The 19,124-nt window shown below is 47.1% G+C and overlaps 2 protein-coding genes across 11 annotated transcripts in view; one reads left to right on the top strand and one right to left on the bottom strand.

Moving 5' to 3' along the window:
- Window positions 1-314: 314 nt before the first annotated feature.
- On the top strand, window positions 315-12,158 carry ERG28 (ergosterol biosynthesis 28 homolog). 8 transcript variants are annotated; one of them, XM_058739750.1, is made up of 5 exons: window positions 315-443; window positions 2,987-3,150; window positions 5,716-5,810; window positions 8,743-8,861; window positions 11,484-12,158. In XM_058739750.1, exons 2-5 carry the CDS (start codon window positions 3,018-3,020, stop codon window positions 11,710-11,712), a joined length of 576 nt encoding a protein of 191 aa, XP_058595733.1. In that variant the 5' UTR covers window positions 315-443; window positions 2,987-3,017; the 3' UTR covers window positions 11,713-12,158. The 8 variants fall into 8 exon arrangements, with proteins under 8 accessions (XP_058595733.1, XP_058595737.1, XP_058595739.1 ...); XM_058739754.1 differs by lacking the exon at window positions 11,484-12,158 and adding an exon at window positions 11,085-11,423 and having other exon boundaries at window positions 318-443; window positions 5,716-5,806; XM_058739756.1 differs by lacking the exon at window positions 11,484-12,158 and adding an exon at window positions 11,085-11,263 and having other exon boundaries at window positions 318-443.
- FLVCR2 (FLVCR choline and putative heme transporter 2) overlaps window positions 12,062-19,124 on the bottom strand; it is a 55,918-nt gene continuing 48,855 nt past the window's right edge. The window contains exons 7-11 of one of the 3 annotated variants that reach the window (XR_009264634.1): window positions 18,547-18,652; window positions 18,285-18,396; window positions 17,645-17,700; window positions 17,275-17,391; window positions 13,704-13,800 (exon numbers count right to left, since the gene is read on the bottom strand). Coding sequence is in view for 2 of the 3 variants with exons in the window: in XM_058739746.1 (XP_058595729.1) it covers window positions 13,720-13,800; window positions 17,645-17,700; window positions 18,285-18,396; window positions 18,547-18,652 (355 nt within the window). In the remaining variant the exon portion in view is untranslated. Of the gene's footprint in view, window positions 13,801-17,274; window positions 17,392-17,644; window positions 17,701-18,284; window positions 18,397-18,546; window positions 18,653-19,124 lie in introns of all 3 variants that reach the window. The other 2 variants (XM_058739747.1, XM_058739746.1) reach the window with 2 other exon arrangements.

Raw genomic sequence — 19,124 nt, 5'->3', positions numbered from 1 at the left:
CGGGCGCGAAGGAATTTCGTCACCGCGGCGCAGCGCGGGCGCAGAGCTTTGCCCTCAACAGAAGTCTTGAGTTGTTTTTTCCGCTCTTTTCCCTCCACTACTAAGGGGTTGACTCCAGCCGCGAAGTTCTTCCGCCACGCTCAAGAAGAGGGCTCACTGCGTGAGCAGCGGTACAGAGGGGCGGGGGTGGGAGGGGAGGTGTCTTGAGAAGCGGCACCCGCTGATTGGCAGTAAAGGGGTTCACGCCCCATCTCCTGCTCGAGCAAAGCCGGAGCAGCCAATCAGAGCGAGGACTGACGGAAACGACCCAATCCTGGAGCCGGGCTGTGGGCGGGGGCGAGGACAAATGGCTCAGGTGGACTCCTCGCTGGAGCTGTTTTGGATCTTTGCTGCTGCTGCTCTTCCTGCTGCCGCCGCTGCTCAGCTGGGGGTCCGGTCACCAGGTAGGCGCAACATGGGGAGAAAAGAGAGGGAGGCATTTTTGTGCCATCTGATTGAGAGGATCCGGAGAGTCTGGAAAAATGGAGGTGGGGTGGAAGGAAGATCCCTGGGAGGCAACCTTCTGGGGGACAAGGGGTTCGAGAGACCTTGAGAAGGAGGAGCTAGGACTATGAAGAGGAAGGCATGGTAGGTTCGGGAAACCAATGAAGGAATGAGCAGGCACTATGAGCCTAGCCCAGGGCAAGGACCCTTCACTTTCTCATGTAATTCTCACAATAACCCTTGCGATAGGTGTTTTTTAAGCTCCATTTTGCAGATTTCTCACCCAGGGTCACACAGGTGCTGAATGATCGGGGCAGGATAGGAACCTCTCTCTCTCTCCTGACTAGTTTTAACACCACACCTTTGCCGGGCCGGGCCAGGAGAAAATTTGAGAATAGATGCTGGATGCTTTAGGAGGCCCTAAAGCTTTAGGGAATTTGGGGGAGAGGGATGGGTGGAGCAGTTCGGAAGAGTGCTGAGGTTCTGCGCTCATCAGCTATCGTGGGGATTTCTAAGAGCTTCCGTGAGATGGGCAGAAGTTCTCTCAAAGATGGGGCCTTCCATCAGGCTTTTCTGACCCTGGGAGGTGAAAGCTCGAGTCTCCTACTGAGGAATGGTGAGAAAATAAGGAGGCGGGGGGGGGGGGGGGGGCGGGGGGAGGGTGATATCTTGAAAGATGAGGGAATCTTGGCCCATGCTGTGACGCCTGTGATCTCCAGTAAAGCTCTATTCTCTCTGGACTTCAACTAGGTCCACTGTTGTGATCTACCATTCCCTGAGGGATTCGTGCTTCCTCCTCTAGAGCTTTTCTTTTCTTTTCTTTTCAGTGCTTCACACTGTCAGGCCATTGCTGACTTTAATATCTATTTCAACTGTGTAGCCTAAGACACTGAAACTTCTGCCAGAGTGACCAAAAAAAGCCTGATAGTTTATCACCACTTCAGGCCCAAGGAGTTAACCTGACAAAAGATAAACTGTGGGGAAAGCAAAAAAGCAGCCAAAAACAAAACAAAACCAAACCACAGTGAAGATGAGAAGTAGTTCTATTACTAAATTCTTAAGGGGAGTTTTATTTAAACGAAGTAGATTGAAATCATTGCTCCTCAAGGGTTCATTTTTTTTTTAAACAAAAAGTATACCATGTGAGGACTTTGTATACAACTTCGAGACAGAAGTGGATATAGTGTGTTTGTCTCCCTCAAAAATGGAAATTTCATTAAAAAAAAAAAAAACTTCATCAAACTATTCTCAGGGAGGCAGTATTGCAGTGTGAGTCCAACAGATCATGGTTTGTATCTCCACTCTGCCATATATTAGCTGTGTAACCAGGCAAATCCCTTAATGTCTCTGTGCCAGCCCTCATCTGTAAAATGGAAATAGGAATAGTCCCTACCCACCTTGTTGAAGGATCGATTAAATGAGATAATGTGTGTTAGGTGTTTGGCAAAGTGCACGGCCTATCCAAGTGCCCAATAACTGTTAGCTGTTACTCTTTCTCTTACAACCCAACACCAACATTGCAGTTTCGTTCTCTGTGTAATTTTCCTGCTAGTTCTCAAGTCATGGCAGCTTATTTATTTTTAACTTTTATATCATTTAGCTTATGGAGCCTGATGTACCTGAGAACCAGAGTGGAAAAAAATCTGAGAGTGTAAATATTGCCTGCACTCCACAGGTTCCACGCTAATATATAAGGCTTGGAAGGATCTGTCATCAATAGCCCAGCAGGTAACCATTGGTAGATTTACAGTCACCTTTGAGCCACTTACCTTAAAAAGAATGACATAAAAAAACTAGGCTAGGAGTAAAGATAGCAAAAGACTGATTCCAACCAAGAGAAAAGGCTAACATTGTGGAGAAGTTGCTTAGACAAAAATAAGTACTGTGTCACTTATTGCAAAGTATACTGTTGATTCACCACTATTAGTCTAACTAAATATTGAGACTGGTTGCTGTAAGTCTTACTCAGAAGTCCATTTTATCACTGGGCATATGGGTGGCTCAGTTGGCTAAGCATCCGACTCTTGATTTCCACTCAGGTCATGATCTCACGGTGTGTGAGATCAAGCCCCAAGTTCATGAGGTTCTCTCTCTCTCTCCCTCCCTCTCTAAATAAATAAACTTTAAAGAAAAAAGAGACCATTTTATTAATTTATAGTAAAATTTGTACACCTCCTTTTCATCCGTTCCTTCCCACAACCCCCCCCCCCTTTTTTTTTTTTTTTTTTTTGGCTAGGTTTACCATTTCCAGCCCCAGGCATTATTTAGCCTTTTTCACTCTAGGTAAAGGTTAGCACCCTTTGGTTTTGGGTGAAGTAACAATAATATGTCAAGATAACTGCGGGTAGATGAGCCTCAGAGACTTAGAAAGCAGTTCACAAAGTGATTGCCCAGATAAACTTAGTACAGCCTTCATGAGTGGGATACAGGTTAACTACACAAGTCAGAGAGCTCATAGTTGAAGTAGACTAATTGTCTCACGTTTTTTGCCTTTGTTTCCAAGGCAAAGAGCCCTCTCGGGTTGGCCAGAAGTCATGAGCCGTTTCTTGAACGTGTTACGAAGCTGGCTGGTGATGGTGTCCATCATAGCCATGGGAAACACGCTGCAGAGCTTCCGAGACCACACCTTTCTCTATGAAAAGCTCTACACCGGCAAGCCAGACCTCGGTAAGAAGTCAAGAGAATTGCCTCCTTTGCGGGAGCTGCCTAAATTGTGGTTCCTAGGCCAGGCCGTCCATGAGAACCACCTAGGAAATTTAAAAACGAACAAACAGCACAGCTGCCCGTTTTCTTCTCCAAACTTATTTCCTGAAACTTTCGCCCCACCCCTGAATGGGACCCAAGGGTGTAGTTTTTCCTAACTTTCCAGGTGATTCTGATGCTGGCTAACCTAACCTTTGGCAGCCAGTGGAACAATAGACTTTGTGGATAGCACTTGGCCCTCTTCCCCCCAAGCTTGTCTGAATACCTTTTCATTCATTTTATACTGCCCTATACGTTTTACAGGCAATACAAAAAGTATTACAAGGGCAAGTGAGGAAATCGAATTATTTGGTGACTCTGGGATTCCCCACTAAAAAGCTATAAAGAAGCTTTTCATATTATCTCAGCCCTCTTCAGAAACTAGGTTGTGCCCCAAATGGTTTATATTCTGTGTTGCAAATGGGAAGTTATAAAACCAAAGTCTTCCCAAACCGTGACGAGCCCCTGAGATGATACCCGACATTCCTCTGAGCTGGTCTCCCAAAGTGAAGCTTAGAAGGCCTCTGGTGGCCTGTCCCAGCTTCCTGAGCCTCTCTGCTGAGACCATTTTCACATTTCAGCTTGCGCTTCCTTGCACCAATGTGTGGGGTAGTGGTGTTTGAGCTGCAGGATCATTTCACGCAGCTGACAATTCTGTGTCACATTTATAGCTAACCCAGATTTGGGCCCTGACCTAGCTCATTTTTCTGCAACGTCTCCACATAAAGTGAATCTAAGTAGGCTAAGGCTCATTTTGAACAAAACTCAAGTACAGTAGGAGTAAAGAACCTGGAAGAGTGGGTGGGACAGTTCACTTTTTCACCCTCAAACACAGCCTTCTGATGACTGTAGATGCAGAGGATTGCAGAAATTACCTGGTCTGGTCCTTTTTTTTGAGAGAGAGAGAGCACGTACAAGTGAGGGAGAGGGAGGGAAAGAATGTTAAGCAGCTCCACACTCAGCACAGAGCCCGACGTGGGACCGTGAGATCATGACCTGAGCCAAAATCAAGAGTCAGACACTTAACCAACTGAGTCACCCAGGCACCCTTGGTCTGACCCTTTAAGTTTAAAGTTGAGAGAGAAAAGTCCAGGGGTCATGTGATTCACTCAAGGGCATATAGCTGTGCAAAAGAACTGTGGGTGGGTAGGTGGGTGTCTTATCTCCAGCCCAGAAGCAGAGACTGTCTTCCCCCCCTCCTAATCTGGGGGCTGTCATGGTACTCTGCTGATAACCACAGTATTCTGGAGCATCCTATAGAATGTCACTTGGGGCCTAGTGTGGTTAGGGCTGGTGAGATACTCCACTTTTGTATCTCACTAACTAGAGATATTTCCTCAATCTTTTCATCAGAAAAGCTATCAAACTTGTTTATAAAAATTACAGCTTTCCAGGGCCGCCCACTAGATATTTGGCATATGGGATTTTTTTCCCACCTTACTACCACGTAAAGGCCTTCAGGGTTATGAAATTGGTATCACTGTCTGGTTTTCCAAAGGATGGAAAATCCTTAAAGCCCAAATAAACATTAATAGACCTTTCAGTTATCAGTCTTGTCCCTTACAATTTCTCTTGCTCAGTAGACCAGCAAAGGAAAACTTTCACTGTTGTGGCATTCCTGGCCACAGGATGCCTTAGATAAATGGCTGTACATTGCAGTCAACCCAGAGAGAGATTTTTAGAAAATACTTCATGCCCAGGGCCTGCCTTCAGAGAATATGATTTAATTGGTCTCGTTCCCAGGTCTTGAGAAATGGATAAAGCTTCTGTAGTTGACTCTAATAAACACCCAGGGTCAAGAACAGCTGCTATGGAGGACTATGATCAATACTTTCAGGACAACATACTTAGTATAGCGGTATCAGAACAAAGCCACCAAGAGCAGGGTGGCCCTAGCAAACACCAAACAAGCAGTGTTTTGTTCCAGTACAAAGTGCACAGGAAAGCAGCTCGGTTTGGCCTTTGTTCAAATAATACAGATCTGGATCCAAGAGAAGACTTCGGTCTCTTCAAAACCAGACTGAGCATCTAGATAAGCCCCCGGATTTCTGAGTCCTCTCCTGCCTCGGCCTTGAAAGCTTACACCGCCTAGACATCTTGTATTGACAGACCACTATGTGCAACATTCCCCCAAACGTGCGCTGACCCACGCTTGCTGGACTTCACCAGCACCTGAGTGGCTTCCAGAGCAGAGGCATAAACGTCTGCATTCAGGAGTTATTGCCTAAGTGGGCCCTTCGTTGGGTTTCTCCTCTTGAAATTCCCCCACCCAACTGTAGACATGTGAAGAGGAGCTAAGCCCTTCTCATTCTGGAATTCCTTCCATTCCTTCTAGTTCCCATGTGTAGCACCAGAGCCTCCCCTCTGCCCAGCCAAAGAGAGTTCAGGCTTAGCAGCCTGCCTCCCATGAACCACCAGTGAGGTGAGAGGAGTTTGGAGGGAACCTCACCCCTGACTCTCTCAACACTCTTGCTTTTTCCTACCATACAGTGAATGGCCTCCAAGCTCGGACCTTTGGGATCTGGACCCTACTCTCATCAGTGATTCGCTGCCTCTGTGCCATCGACATCCACAACAAGACGTATGTAAGGGAAGAAAGAGCTTAAGCATCCCTTGTTGGAAATCAGGTGCCAGGCATATCCAGTGTGCCCCTCCCCTTGGAGACCTGCTGATGTTCATACATTAGCCTAGAACATGGATAATAAAACGTTAATGGGTTCTATTCTTTCCAAGCCAAAAAAACATAATAGGCCTAACAGGTCTTTGAAGTTTGAAAATTCTTTGTAAGTCGGTAGCAACTGGCTATTACCATTGATCCAGTGGCCTGCGGCACATCCCTCCACTCCTTTACTAAAGAATCAGCCTTTCTCTGCTCCAGAAGTAGAGTAGTGTGCTCTTTTTAGAGCAGCCACCCACATATACCTTATTCTCACATTCCTCAAGAAGTAGGAATGACCAAAAATCACACTCCATGCGAAAAGGAACCCACAAGTAAACTGCTGTGCGCCTATGCAGAGTCCACATGTGAGGGTGAAAGAGAGCCCAGGACTCCTAACATTCTGCCTCTAGGGTCGTCACACTGCCTCGGACCATTTGCAGAGGGCCATAGCCTCGTGTCTACATAATGCTGTAACTGGTGCTGACCACTGGAGGGGGCTCGAGCTTCCTTTCCACCCGTCCTCACCACAACCAAAGTGGAAAGTTTGCTCCGGTCAGTGGCTAAGGCCACCAAAATACCAACCTCACACTAAAATGTTTTTCTGTCATATCCAAGCTCTCAGCATTTGGGAAAAGAGGAGGTGATGATATTTACCGAACACCTCTGATTAATGCCAGGAGCTTTTATCCACATGACCTTGATTAAGTCTCCTAGCAGCCCTGGGAGATAATGGTTTTCATTACTGTTTTGCAGATCTGCATATTAGAGACCCAATTAATTTGAACTGAGGAAGGCCAACTCAAGTGGGATTTGAAGCAATGCTATTAACCCTGCGATCTCTCCCAACTTTAAAAATTTTTTTTTTATTTTTATTTTTTGGAACTTGAAACTATAGTTTGACTTGTTCTAGATTGACATGTATTTTTGGAAGCAGTGTGGTTTAGTAGAAACAGCCTGGGGCCCAAGAATGAAAACAAGAAAATGGGCTCTTGTCTCAGTTCTCCTGGTAACTATTTTTGTAGCTGCAAGTTCATTATACGGTTGACCCTTGAACAACATGGGGATTAGGAACAGTGGCTCCCTATAGTTGAAAATCCACATCTAACTTTTGAGGCCCCCCCAGAACTTAACTACTAATGGCCTACTACTGACCAGAAGCCTTACTGATAAGAAAGTCGATTAGTACATATTTTGTACATTATCTGTGTTATATATTGTATTCTTACAATAAAATAAGCCAGAGAAAAGGTTCTTAAGAAAATCATAAGGAAGAAAAAATACAGTACTGTACTGTATTTATCTTTAAAAATCCACATATAGGGGCACATGGGTCACTCGGTCAGTTAAGCATCCAACTCTTGATTTCAGCTCAGGTCAAGATCTCACAGTTCGTGAGATGAGCCCCCTACTGGGCCCTGAGCTAACAGGGCAGAGCCTGCTTGGGATTCTGTCTCCCTGTCTCTGCCCTTCCCCTGCTTTCTCTGTCTCTCTCGAAATAAATATTTAAAAACCCACATATCACATAAAAGTGGACCCTTGCTGCTCAAACCCATTTTGTTCAAGGACCAGTTGTTCACTTTCTCGGCATCTTGGTCTCTTTATGTATAAGATGAAGCCAGTATATCTGTTGTACCTCTCAAGGTGACTGGGAGGAAGAACTGACTAATTCCTTTAAAGACCTTTACGTGATAAAGAATTGCCGATAGGTATAAGAGGTGTATCTTTCATTTGCTGTGCTTTTGGAATGAGACTTACCTCATCATCACCCATTCCTTTCCCCTTCTTCCAACACAGGATAGCCACAAATGCCGACTTCTGTTTCTAGCCTTTTTTAGCCTGGGACGCTGGTCCATGTTCTTCTGATCTACACTGGGATTCTATTTCCTTCCTAACCAGAAATTCAAATTCAGCACCCAAACATACGTATTTACTGACTGTATGAAAACATACACAGGAATGATAAAATTCAAATTTAACATATCAGTTCCTTCTGCGGAGGGAGGGAGGGGGGCTTGGGAAGGGGGTCCAGGTGGGATTAGGATACACAGAATGCTTTAACTGATTACCTGTAATATTTTGTTTCTTAGAAAAAGTATCTGAAGCAAAAATGTCAAAACATCCAGATTTGCTGGAGCAGGGTATTGGTTGCATACAGGTTCATTAGAATATTCTCTTATCAACAATGTTTTGTATGTTTAAAGTATTTCGTAATTTTAAATTTTTCATAGTTAAAAAAAGATATCTCCAATCCATGTGGTCAGTCGTCCTATAACCTATCTCTTTTCCACCTCTTGGTCAAAACGGAGGAAAGAGTTCTCTTCCCATGAGATTATCACTGTGTCCTCCACCATTTTCCTAGGCTAAGATACTAAATAACCAACCCACGCGTTGCAAGAGCGTCTAAAAGCCTCACAGAGGTCCTTGCTGCTCATGCCCCATTCAGGCCCTTCACTCTGTGGCATCCCTCGTATACACCTGCCAGGTGGGCGTGGACTACAGAGCCAAGTGAGTAGAATATGTAAGCGTGATTGATCCGAAACTGTCTATACTGCTAGGATTGCCATAACCCAGACTCGCTTTGCTGTAGCTGGCTTCACCACCTTGCCACGACTCAGAGACCCACTCTGGATGCCTGAACCGCACTCTCAGTCTAGCAGTGGAAACCTTCCGTTTTGCCCTAGTAGAGGATAAATCGATGTGGTCGAGCAGACAGGTCTTTCTCTGGCCCAAGTCTCCTCTCCCTTTAGCCATAGTCGCCTCCCTGGGTTGGCTTCTGTGTGTGTGGAGCCAGACCTCTACTCTTCCTCTGCGCCCCACAAGCATCGCCTCTGTTCTCACGTCTGTCTGCTCCCTTGCAGGCTGTACCACATCACACTCTGGACCTTCCTCCTCGCCCTGGGCCACTTCCTCTCCGAGCTGTTTGTCTTTGGGACCGCAGCTCCCACGATTGGCGTCCTGGCACCCCTGATGGTGGCAAGTAAGCATCCGAGCACCCCAGACCTCCCGCAGGAACTGCACCCTCGGGCTGGGGCAGAGGGCAGACACACAAGGGTGTAAGAAAGTGCCGTGCCTGTGTCAGCCACGAACCTTTTCTCTGTGTTGAAGGTTTCTCGATCCTGGGTATGCTAGTTGGGCTTCGGTACCTAGAAGTAGAACCAGTATCCAGACAGAAGAAGAGAAACTGAGGCCAACGTTACCAGCTCCAAGACTCCATTCTCCACCTTTGCTGTCCCCTACCTTTATCCTCCCTCCTCTTTTAGTTCTTCTTTTCTGCACCATCCTGAGCCCTCTGACCCCCTGCTAGCCTTTTACGTTTGGGGTTTTTCTTTAATAATGTTTACGATACCGTATAACTTTCATACAGAAAAGTATATGATGTGTACGAACAATTTAAAGAATCATTTTAAGGTGGATACCCCATACCTTCCCCCAGACCAAGAAATTGCCAGCACCTTCGAAACCCACTGTGTGCCCTTCCTCCACCAGCAGCCTCTTCCAGGACCCTTTTCCAGCCTTCTGCTTTTTCCCTTTTATTTTCATCCCTTCATCTGACTTGCGTGGTGGGAACACGTGAACTGTGAAACTTACAGCTGCTGCCTTGCCCAGAGCAGCAGCCTCCAAGGGCTGCTTCGGGGTTGCCCTCCCAGGTCGGGCTCCTCTCTGCTGCTGGACCCGAGACTCTGAACCATCCGAGAAACGGGCAGTTCTTCTAAGAAGGGCTCCCCTGTGAGTGAGCATGGCTCATATCCTTGTGTCTACAAGTGGATCGGGGTTGGAAGAGTCTGGGCTGTTTTTAGACCTTCTGGTCAGCTGTATTTGTGTAACGAATTTTGTAGTAAATAGAAAAACCCTGTGCTTGGATCAGTCCTTGTACTTTGACCTTCCCTAAGCCAGGAGCGCTCCTGCTCTCCTCTGAGCTGTAGCAGAGGAGAATCGCAGCATTTTGTGGATCAAATACACTATAATGAGTAGGACAGCTCAAGGACCCAGGCACACCTGGCTGCCGCTGGCGCATCTGGTCACTTGTTCACTTCTCCTGAAGTCCAGTCTGCCTCTCCTTCCCCACCTTCAAGATTCTGAGTTCACAACTGAACGGTCAGGAGGACCCTTTCTTGTTTTCTTGCTAAGGAGGAAACAGCTTCTTGAGAAAGCAGAGGCAGAAAATAGCACAGAAGGAACAGCTGCCTAACCATGGAAAGGAGAGCTTGAAACCCCAATGATAATGGGCTGGAGCAGGTAGTTGCCCTCCAAACAATTCTGAGGGGCTCCTCACTGGCGGGGCCCACACGCAGTGTGTAGACTCAAGAACCCATTCATTACATCAACAAAGTATTTATTGAACATTTAACTCCAGGCCAGACACTTGAGAAAGAGAAATGATGTCCCAGGCAATGTCCCTGTTCCTGTGGCCCTTGCAGTGAAGTCAAGGTAATGGACAATAAAGCAACACACAAAAACAACTTCAGACGCTAAGAACTCTAGAATACAAGGTTTTAGGGCGCTGGGTGGCTCAGTCGGTTAAGCGGCCGAGTTCAGCTCAGGTCATGATCTCACAGTTTGTGGGTTCGAGCCCCACATCGGGCTCTGTGCTGACAGCTCAGAGCCTGGAGTCTGCTTCCGATTCTGTGTTTCCCTCTCTCTCTCTCTCTGCCCCTCCCCAGCTCGCACTCCGTCTCTGTCTCTCTCAAAAATAAAATAAACGTTAAAAAAAAAATTTAGAATACAAAGTTTTATGATCAAGAAGGTAGGGGGTGCACAGTTCAGATTATCAGGAAAGGACTCCCTGAGGGGATGGGATTTGAGCTGAACCTTGAATGCCCAGGCATCAGATGTCTTCATATAGGAGGCAGACATTTAGGGCAGAGGGAACAGCATCTGGAAGGTAGGAACCATCTTGTTGAAGGAGTAAGAACCAAGTAGAGAAGATGGGAAGAGAAAGGTGAGCGGTCAGGGAGGCAGGGGACTTGCAAAGGCAGGATAGGAAGCTTAAAGTTAAATACTTTAAGCTTAATAAATACTTAAATGCACGGCGAATTCTCTATCAGTTAAGGCTTTTTAGGTGAAAACAAAACTGTCTTAAACTAGCTTAAACAATAAAGATAACATTGGCTCACAAAATTGAAAAGTTCAGTGGATTATAGGCTTCAGGAATGGTTTGATCTGACTCCGCTCTGCCCTCCTGTGTTGGTTTCATCCTCAGGCTGGCTTCCTTTATGGTGCCAAAAGTGGTTGCAGCAATACCAGGCCTCACATGCCAACACTACGTCTAGAAAAATAGCTCAGGGATACAGACTACCTCCCTCACCAACTACTGTTAAGGAGATAGTAAAAGCAATGATTTTGCAGAGTTTGCATGTAAGTGTAGATCCACATGGAGCCCACCTAAGAAAGTGAATTGAAAACATGCATGAGTTGGATGCGGATCCTCTGAGCATACATCATAGAAATGTGATTCCTGATGAGCAAAGACAAGATCCCAAAGGATCCAAAGAGACGATTTAGAGTAGTTGGAAGATACTATGAATATTCTATTTCTTAAACCGCCAGTCTTGGCTCCCTTCCGAGATGATTTAAAGTAGAATCCGTAATGTCTCTCCAGCTCAGAACTGCTAACAGATAATGGTCCCAGAATGCCACAGACACAGTGCAATTTCCAGGAAAGAAATGCACAGAAAGCCGATAGCAGCATGTCCAGATCACAGTACGGGGTGAACGCACCTGGGAAGGGAGAAGTGGCAGTTGGCCGGACAGATCAGAAGAAAAGTGGCAGCACCACAGCAGATGCCAAAAGCATGGACTCTGGCCAGGGCAGGATGGTACAGTCCTAGAACAAATACTTCGGCCACGCTTTGAGGCAGAGCCAGAAATCACAGTGGGCTATCAGCGGTTACCCCGAGTGGACCGTCTGCAAATACACACATCACAGAAGGCAGTCAGGGTCACGTGCTGGGCGCCGAGTAGCCAGGCACCACGTAGGCCAAAGTTCACTTTTACTGCCTTGTCTTTAAAAAGTAACCCACTGGGATGGTAACATCTGCGTAAACAGAGGACCCACCTCTGCAGAAGGCCACAGGAGCTGCTCCTCTAGCCCCAACCCCTCCCGCACCTGAAATGGGCAAGACTCTCTCATTCTTGTGCCAAAAGGCACCTCCGCCCCCACCTGATGACAAGGCGGACCACTCGGAGAATCTTTTATTGCCTTAAAACATCTGGCATTACAAACAGAAAATACAAATTATGTTCTTAAAATAAAGGAACAAATGGATCTGGTAAACATTCTGTTAAAAAGTTTGAAGGAGCTGAAGAGTAAGCACCTTTCTCCTTATCAAAACTAAGACACGCTTTCTTTCCACTTCGTTTCCACCCCCAATCACTCCCCCCACCAGAAGTGTGAACTTCTTCTATTACCCGGAATGTACAGAATGTACACACACACACACACACACACACACACACACACCTGGTTCCCCTCAGGCAGTGGCCCGGGCACCCCGGCACTGCTGCCAACCGGCCCAGGCTGCTCCCGTTTGCCAAGGCCAGGGCAGTGGCCACAGCCAAACAGCACCATGGTCATGATCACAGCTGTTCACCACGCAGGAGAAATTACTGAAATGTCTTATTTTCAGGGGACACCACCCAAGGCCATGAGTAGAGCCAGACAGCAGGCTAGGCAGGAGAGGAAGTCACCTTGGGTTGGTTTAAAGGGACTCCCTTTAAATTCACAATATCTGATTTAAAAAAAGATTACTGCTGGAAGAGGGCAGGAAGAGGGGGTGAGTGTAAGAGTACTGTCCCCTCCGGAGGCAGGTGCACTTAATTCAAGCAGACTCACTTCCCATTTCAAGGGCCAGCTTTCCTTCTGCCCCTTTCCTCGCATCTCGCAGAAACAGCTGTGGATTTCTCAGCGTGGGATGAATCAAGGTTAGCTCTCAGTAAAGGTTACAGGAAGTTGGCTGGGATTTCCCTCCCTTCAGAGAAAGCAAGTGCAGAGGCTGATGGAGTTTCTCAAGGTAGTGTCCACATGAAGGCAGCAGAGGTGACTATGACCCACAGGGAAGTCCCTGGGCAGAGACTCTGTAGAAAAGAACTTAGTCCCAAATCAAGCTACCACGGTCCCCAACTGCCTTCACAGGTGCCCTCACACACCTAGGCAGCTCACTCTCCCAAATGGGTTTCTTCTTCATGGCCACAGCAAAATTTCTGTCAAGTTTATTGATGTTTGGTTTGATCAGCTCTTAGGAAAGGGTTTGGAAGCAGACCCCAACCTCAGGCCAGGAGAAACGAGGCCGAGTCCCGACGGCTTCGTTCTGATGCAGTTTTTTTTCTGATGGTGCTTTTTCCCACAGAAGTCAGCAGCCGGGCTGGTGACCCCCAAATTCCCCTCATCCGGAGCAGCTGCCTCTCCTTAGGACTGGGCTTCTAAGGGTCTTAAGACACTAGAAAAAGTTAATATCCTGAATAAGCTTCCTTTCCGCGATAATTTTGCAGGCTCTTTCTTTGCAGGATGGAGGGGAAGGGGGAAGACAGGGCAGCACCGTTCTCCACCAAACTCTCCCAACACCAGCTCCCATAACCCACGAGGGGGAGGGGGTGGGAATGGAGTGTGCATTTGGTGAAAGGTGCCATCGTCCCCAACCAGACCATGCAAGCTCTTGAATGGGTTCCAGGAGGCAGAGGCACCGCCATCCAAGCCACAGATATTCCAGTCGGTTCCCTCCAAAAGCTGCTCCGGTGAAGACCTGTGTGCTGGCAGTGAATGCTGACCAAAGAGGCGGGGGGGGGGGGGGGGGGGGGGGTGCCGTCGGTGTTCCCTGAGTCGCCACCACCTTCTTCTCTCAGAAGTGCTCCTCAGACACAATGGTGGGTACTTTGTTGGCATTGCTCTCCTCCTCCTCCTCCCCCTCCTCCTGGAGTTTCTGCAAGGCAAAACAAGCAGGCAACCCTGTGGGTGAAGAGGGGCAAGACTCCACCTGGGCCGGAACGACTGCCTGTTAGTGACCATAATCAGTGGCAAAGTGGGAAAACCAAGAGCCAGAGGCCCCTCGGCGGCCCCAAGAGTAAACAAAGGGAAGAAAAGCAACCAGTCCTTGCCAGTGTGCCCTTTAAACACACACACCATCACAGCATCCTCAAAGAAAAAAGCCAAGAAAGCCATCTCTGATGCCACAGCGACCACAAACCATCCTGTTCCAAGTGCCATTCCAGGCTCCCTCTCAGGAATGAAATAGCAGAGCCTGCTCTCCCTCCCCATTCTGACAGCCTAAAACTCATCTGGACTGGCCACCAAGGAGCCATCCAAAGTGCCGGGTCTGCAACTCCCACGGAATTTCTGACTACCTTCCTTTGGAGGCAGCCCCCAGGACGAGGAGTATTAGGATAATGTGCAGGGAATGGATGCATCGAAGAGAATCTGTATAAAGGCAGGATGCATATAAACTCACTGGCTAAAAATATCTCTATACCCTTTATACCTAGAGAAGAAGACTTGGGGTCAGTGCGGCTTTGACTTTCTCGGGGAAAGGATGTGAGGTGGGGTTGGAACTAAGTATGGCCTGGAAGTCATCCTGTAGGGTCCCTAAGTCCATGCGGTGCCTTGCTTCTTACCTCGAGTGTGCATCCAGTTAGTGAGAAGACCTTGGCACAGGCCCAGCCCTGCCCCCACCACCATTCAAGAGCCAGAGGAACATCTACAGGCCCAGCTAGAGTCCAGTGCCAATTGGACAAATGGTGCTTCTCCCCCAGGGACTGTCTCGAGGCTAACGTACGTCAACAGCTGTAGAAACCCAACCTCCCCATTCTCACTCTTGCTAATTTTTTGGCCCCAGGTCAACCTCAGCCATGAGTAGCCTTCGTTCAGGCAACCAGCAGCCTGCTTAAGTCAACCAGGCAGCCTCTCTCCTCTCGTGGACACACACGTGTGTGCCCACACATGCCTGCCCTCTCCAAAGCTGGCACTTTGAAATCACAACCAGAAACCCAGCTTAGTGGGGACAGAAGTACAGCCACCGTCTCTTGGCTGAGAACTACCAACTGAAAGAAAAATGGAAACCCAAACCAAGATTTTCATCATCGAGGTTAGTCACTAGCCCCAAGCCAGTTGTGTCTCTTTTTTTCCAAAACTGTACATCTCATAGATTAGAAAGAGCAGCTCTGGCCACATCTGCCAGGCGCCCTGTCTTTTTACCTGGCTCTGATGATGAATTCATGTGGTGGTGGCCGGGTCTCACCCTGACTGCCGTGGGGTTTTAGTGTTGGGCTCCAGTGGAGGGATGCTCTGTAACAGCCCTGGCTTCCCTGGGTGTCAACCCACCATGACTCTGACCTTCCCATACCAATAAGCCTCCTCAGGTGCAAGTGAGGTCCAAAGATGCATGGTGAGTTATCCAGGGACACAGACGGTTGAGCACGATCCCCAGATTTGTCTCCTCTTCCTACTCAGTGCTATTTCCAATACCCCATCCAGAAGGTGAGTAAGCCAACAACTCCAACCTTGATTAACAAACCTGGTCTATGTGCACCAAGATGCCGCTGCAAGAATAATGAAATAGTGGAACAACCTAAGTATTAAACAAGAGGAAATGGAAATAGAGAGTTGTAGGATGTAACTGGGGAAAAGTTGACAAGCTAACATTAAGTAAACAATCAGTTTGGGAAACCAATATGCACAAGCAAACCCAAAGAAAACAACTTTAATGACGGACTATAATGTTATTAGGTTATCTCCGGGTTCTAGGATTAACAGGTGACCTTTTCTTTCCTCGTGTTTGCCCATGTCTGCCAACATAAACACAGATTACAGAGTAAACAAAATCTCTTATCACTTGACACAATATGTCACATTCCAAATTAAAACCTTCTCCCAAGAAATCTCTCCTGTTTTGTTACCGGCTCTCCTTTTTTATTACCCAGGCTCACTATATATTCACCAAAATGTTCCAAACCATCGTTTCCTTTACATGGGCACAGGTGAAAGCCCATCTCCGCCGTGGCAATGCCACAGCCCTCACACCAGTCTGGAGAATGGCATTTCTGCTCCGAGGCTTTCCCTGCCTCCCCGCTGAATTTACTGCTCCCTGCTGCAGCCTGCCAACTCTACAGCGTGATATCAGAAGACAAATAATAGAGAACTAAAGGTTATCATCTATCTGCCAACACATATCCTTACAATGCTAACTATACCTCTTTCAGGTACCATTTTTTGCCTTGGAAAATTGGCAAAGTTTTCCAAAATGATATATCCTCAACATTGGTACTCATACACCGCTATAGCAATACAAATTAATAGTTTTGATAGTACCTTTCTAGACACCAGTTTGGCAACACGTATCAAGGTCTTTAAAATGTGCGTGACCACGGATCCATTTCTCAAGGAAACACTGTGCTTAAGAACACGCGCAAAGATTCAGCCTCCGGGACGTTACTCACGATATTATTTATAACAATGATTGAAAACAACCTTAATGTCTACAGACAGGAAAACTGTTAAATCATGGCTTACCCATGTGTACTCATTTAAACACTGTGCAGTCATTTAAAGCATGTTATAGGGGCGCCTGGCTGGCTCAGTCGATCGAGCGTCTGACTCTTGGTTTTGGCTCAGGTCATGACCTCACAGTGAGTCTGGCCCTGTGTTGGGCTCTGTGCTGACAACATGGGCCCTGCTTGGGATTCTCTGTCTCCCTCTCTCTCTGCCCCTTCCCTGCTTGGGCACGCACTTTCTCTCTCTCAAAAATAAACATTAAAGAAAAAGAAACTTGAAGACAAAAAAAAGTATATTGTAAAAGAATAATGACCTGATAAAGCGTTCACAACAAGTAAAAAAAAGCGATAGAAGATTCCATTTTTCTTTTAAAAATATTCACATATCCATATATAAATATAAAATATATACACATACATATTCTATGTAGATTAGATATAGACATTTAAGTAATTGTAAAACAACCAGCATTTCATCTCTAGGTGATGATACAGGATGATTTTAAAATTTTGTATACGTTTCTGTATTTTTTAGTTTTTCTACTAAGAACATGCATTACTTCTGTAATAGGTTTTGGGTGTTTATTTGTTTTTTAAGTAATATCCCACTTTTACTCCTCAGATTTGAAATCGCTTTCATCCTGGCTCAGATGTGATACCTAACATTTTGGCTAAAATAGTTCCCAGCTGATTAAAGCAGTTGGGAAACCCTCTTCTGTTCTAGATCATACTCTCAGTCCTCCCCCTATATCACCATCAGCTCTTGCTTCCTGACTTCTCCTGTTAGAGCCTTACTGGAAGTCCACTGGTGCAGGTCCCTTCATCCCCATGGCACTGCCTAAGGGGCTGTAACCTGCCAGGAGAGCCACTGATTTGAGTCCACCACCACTGTGGTCGAGGTAGGCTCCCACCTTTCCTCTCCAGCCAGTGACCCCAAGGCTGAAAGCAGTGGAGCCAGGGTCTCAGGACTTGTCTCAGGATCCAAGGAGTGGGCGCTGCTCAGCAGACTGTGACAACAGTGACGTGCTCTGGGGACCACAGCAGGGAGGCCAGGAGAAGGGAAGGAAGCAGAAGAAGAGTCCAGGAAAGAACAGCACAAAAACCGTGCTGAAACACCCACCAAGGAAACTCTTGGGCACCATGTTTATGCGAGCTGAGCTGATCTCACATCATCCAGAGAACTAGCCCACTCTGGGAGCCCCCTGGGCCCACCCATGCTGCCACATCCTCAAACAAAGCTTGGGACCCAGCTCTCAGCAAAGCAAGCTCCCACATACTCACATTCTCAGGAGTTTCTTTGTTTGCTTTCTGCCTCCGGAGATCTGCCCTAATGAATGCTGAGGTCAAGGGATTGAAAAAGAACAACAACAGAGACACAAGAGTTATTAAGGAGACCAATGGACAAGTTCACCCAAGAAAGGGAGCCCTCATTTTCCTAAGGGTCACCTACTTCAGATATTCCAGGGAAATGGGGGTTCCACCTGCCAACTTGATAAAGCCTGGGGATCACTGATGTCCCTGACAGGCAGAAGCCAATGATGAAATTGGCCTTCATTTATAGATCACTAATATTTGTCAGGGAGTTTGCACACATTGCTCTAATCTTCACAACAACCCCCATTTTATAGATTAGGAAAGTGAGCCTTCCAGAAGTTGGTCCACTTGCCCACAAACAGCTATGGAGGTTAGTGTCATAGTCTGGGATGCAAACAAGGGTCTTTTGGTACCAAAACCCAGGCTCATTCCACTAAAAACATGCTACCGCCTCTCAAACACATTTCCTAAAAAGCCTTCCCTTCTGCCCCTCTGCATGTGTATCCCCCAATCTGTATGATCAGTCAAAACACTGAGGTCTCAAATTGCCAACAGACTAAGCCCATGAGCAGCCTGAGCATCATCCCGTCCTGAGGCCCCAACTCACCAGTGAGGACTGCTCCAAGGGTGAGGAACACACACAGAAAGATGTTCCCAGGCATGGTTCCATAGTTGTCTATAATTTGACCCTGGGAGATGGTGAAGATGATCCCGAATACCTGGAAAGGCACCAAGAAGACTGGAAACAAGGGCCCAGCCAACTAGCCCACAGAAGAACTGAGCCGCCATGATGCAATGCCTGTGCCAGCCAAGTCAGGTAGGGAACAAAGAGCCATTGCTTTGGGGCCGCCACCAAATAAGAGCCCTACCTGGGCAGACACGTTAAGGAGGCCAGACGACATGCCTTCTGATTCTGGGTATGTCAGCTCCACAGCAAACTCAAATCCCAGGGGGAGATAGCCGGTCATGAAGAAGCTGAAGGCCGATCACAGAAACAAGGTGATGGAGAACTTCAAGAACAAGGAGGATAAGGAGCCCACCTCCTCCCTTAGAACTCCTTTTCCTGTTTTGTTTCTTGCCATCAAGACTTTCCAGGCCTTTGAATAATCAGGCTATCCCCCAGGTGGTCATACCAAGGAAAGAGATACCCCTGTAGGTCAGGAAGAAGTTCATATGTAGGCTTCATGCTCCTGAGGCTCCTGGGGGTCCCCTGCTTCCTCTAGTTCCAGCCATCAGTTAAAGACAAGGTCAATGTTTACAGAAGGGATGAGGATGCCTGCAGTGTTCAGCCCTCAGCTGAGAAATTCTGTGTCAAAGGTCCATAAGCCCTGTGCTGGGAGTGGGAAGTCCCTGGACACTGAACAGCATCTCCATGGCTCTTTGAGACCTAGAAGGAGGAGCTCAAAATCCTCCTTTATCCCTCTGGAGAGTCGCCTGCTGAGAAAGA

This window comes from Neofelis nebulosa, chromosome 7 (assembly GCF_028018385.1).
Source record: "Neofelis nebulosa isolate mNeoNeb1 chromosome 7, mNeoNeb1.pri, whole genome shotgun sequence".
NCBI classification, from domain to species: domain Eukaryota; kingdom Metazoa; phylum Chordata; class Mammalia; order Carnivora; family Felidae; genus Neofelis; species Neofelis nebulosa.
The sequence above is the reverse complement of the archived record's forward strand: the minus strand, read 5'-3'. Positions and strand labels throughout refer to the sequence as shown.

Excerpts from the sequence above, each read along its gene's own strand:
- ERG28 (XM_058739750.1), top strand. The coding sequence starts at position 3,018 with ATGAGCCGTTTCTTGAACGTGTTACGAAGCTGGCTGGTGATGGTGTCC. Across the intron at positions 3,151-5,715 it reads CACCGGCAAGCCAGACCTCG|TGAATGGCCTCCAAGCTCGG; the intron begins GTAAGAAGTCAA and ends CCTACCATACAG. Across the intron at positions 8,862-11,483 it reads GGCACCCCTGATGGTGGCAA|CTCAGAACTGCTAACAGATA; the intron begins GTAAGCATCCGA and ends ATGTCTCTCCAG.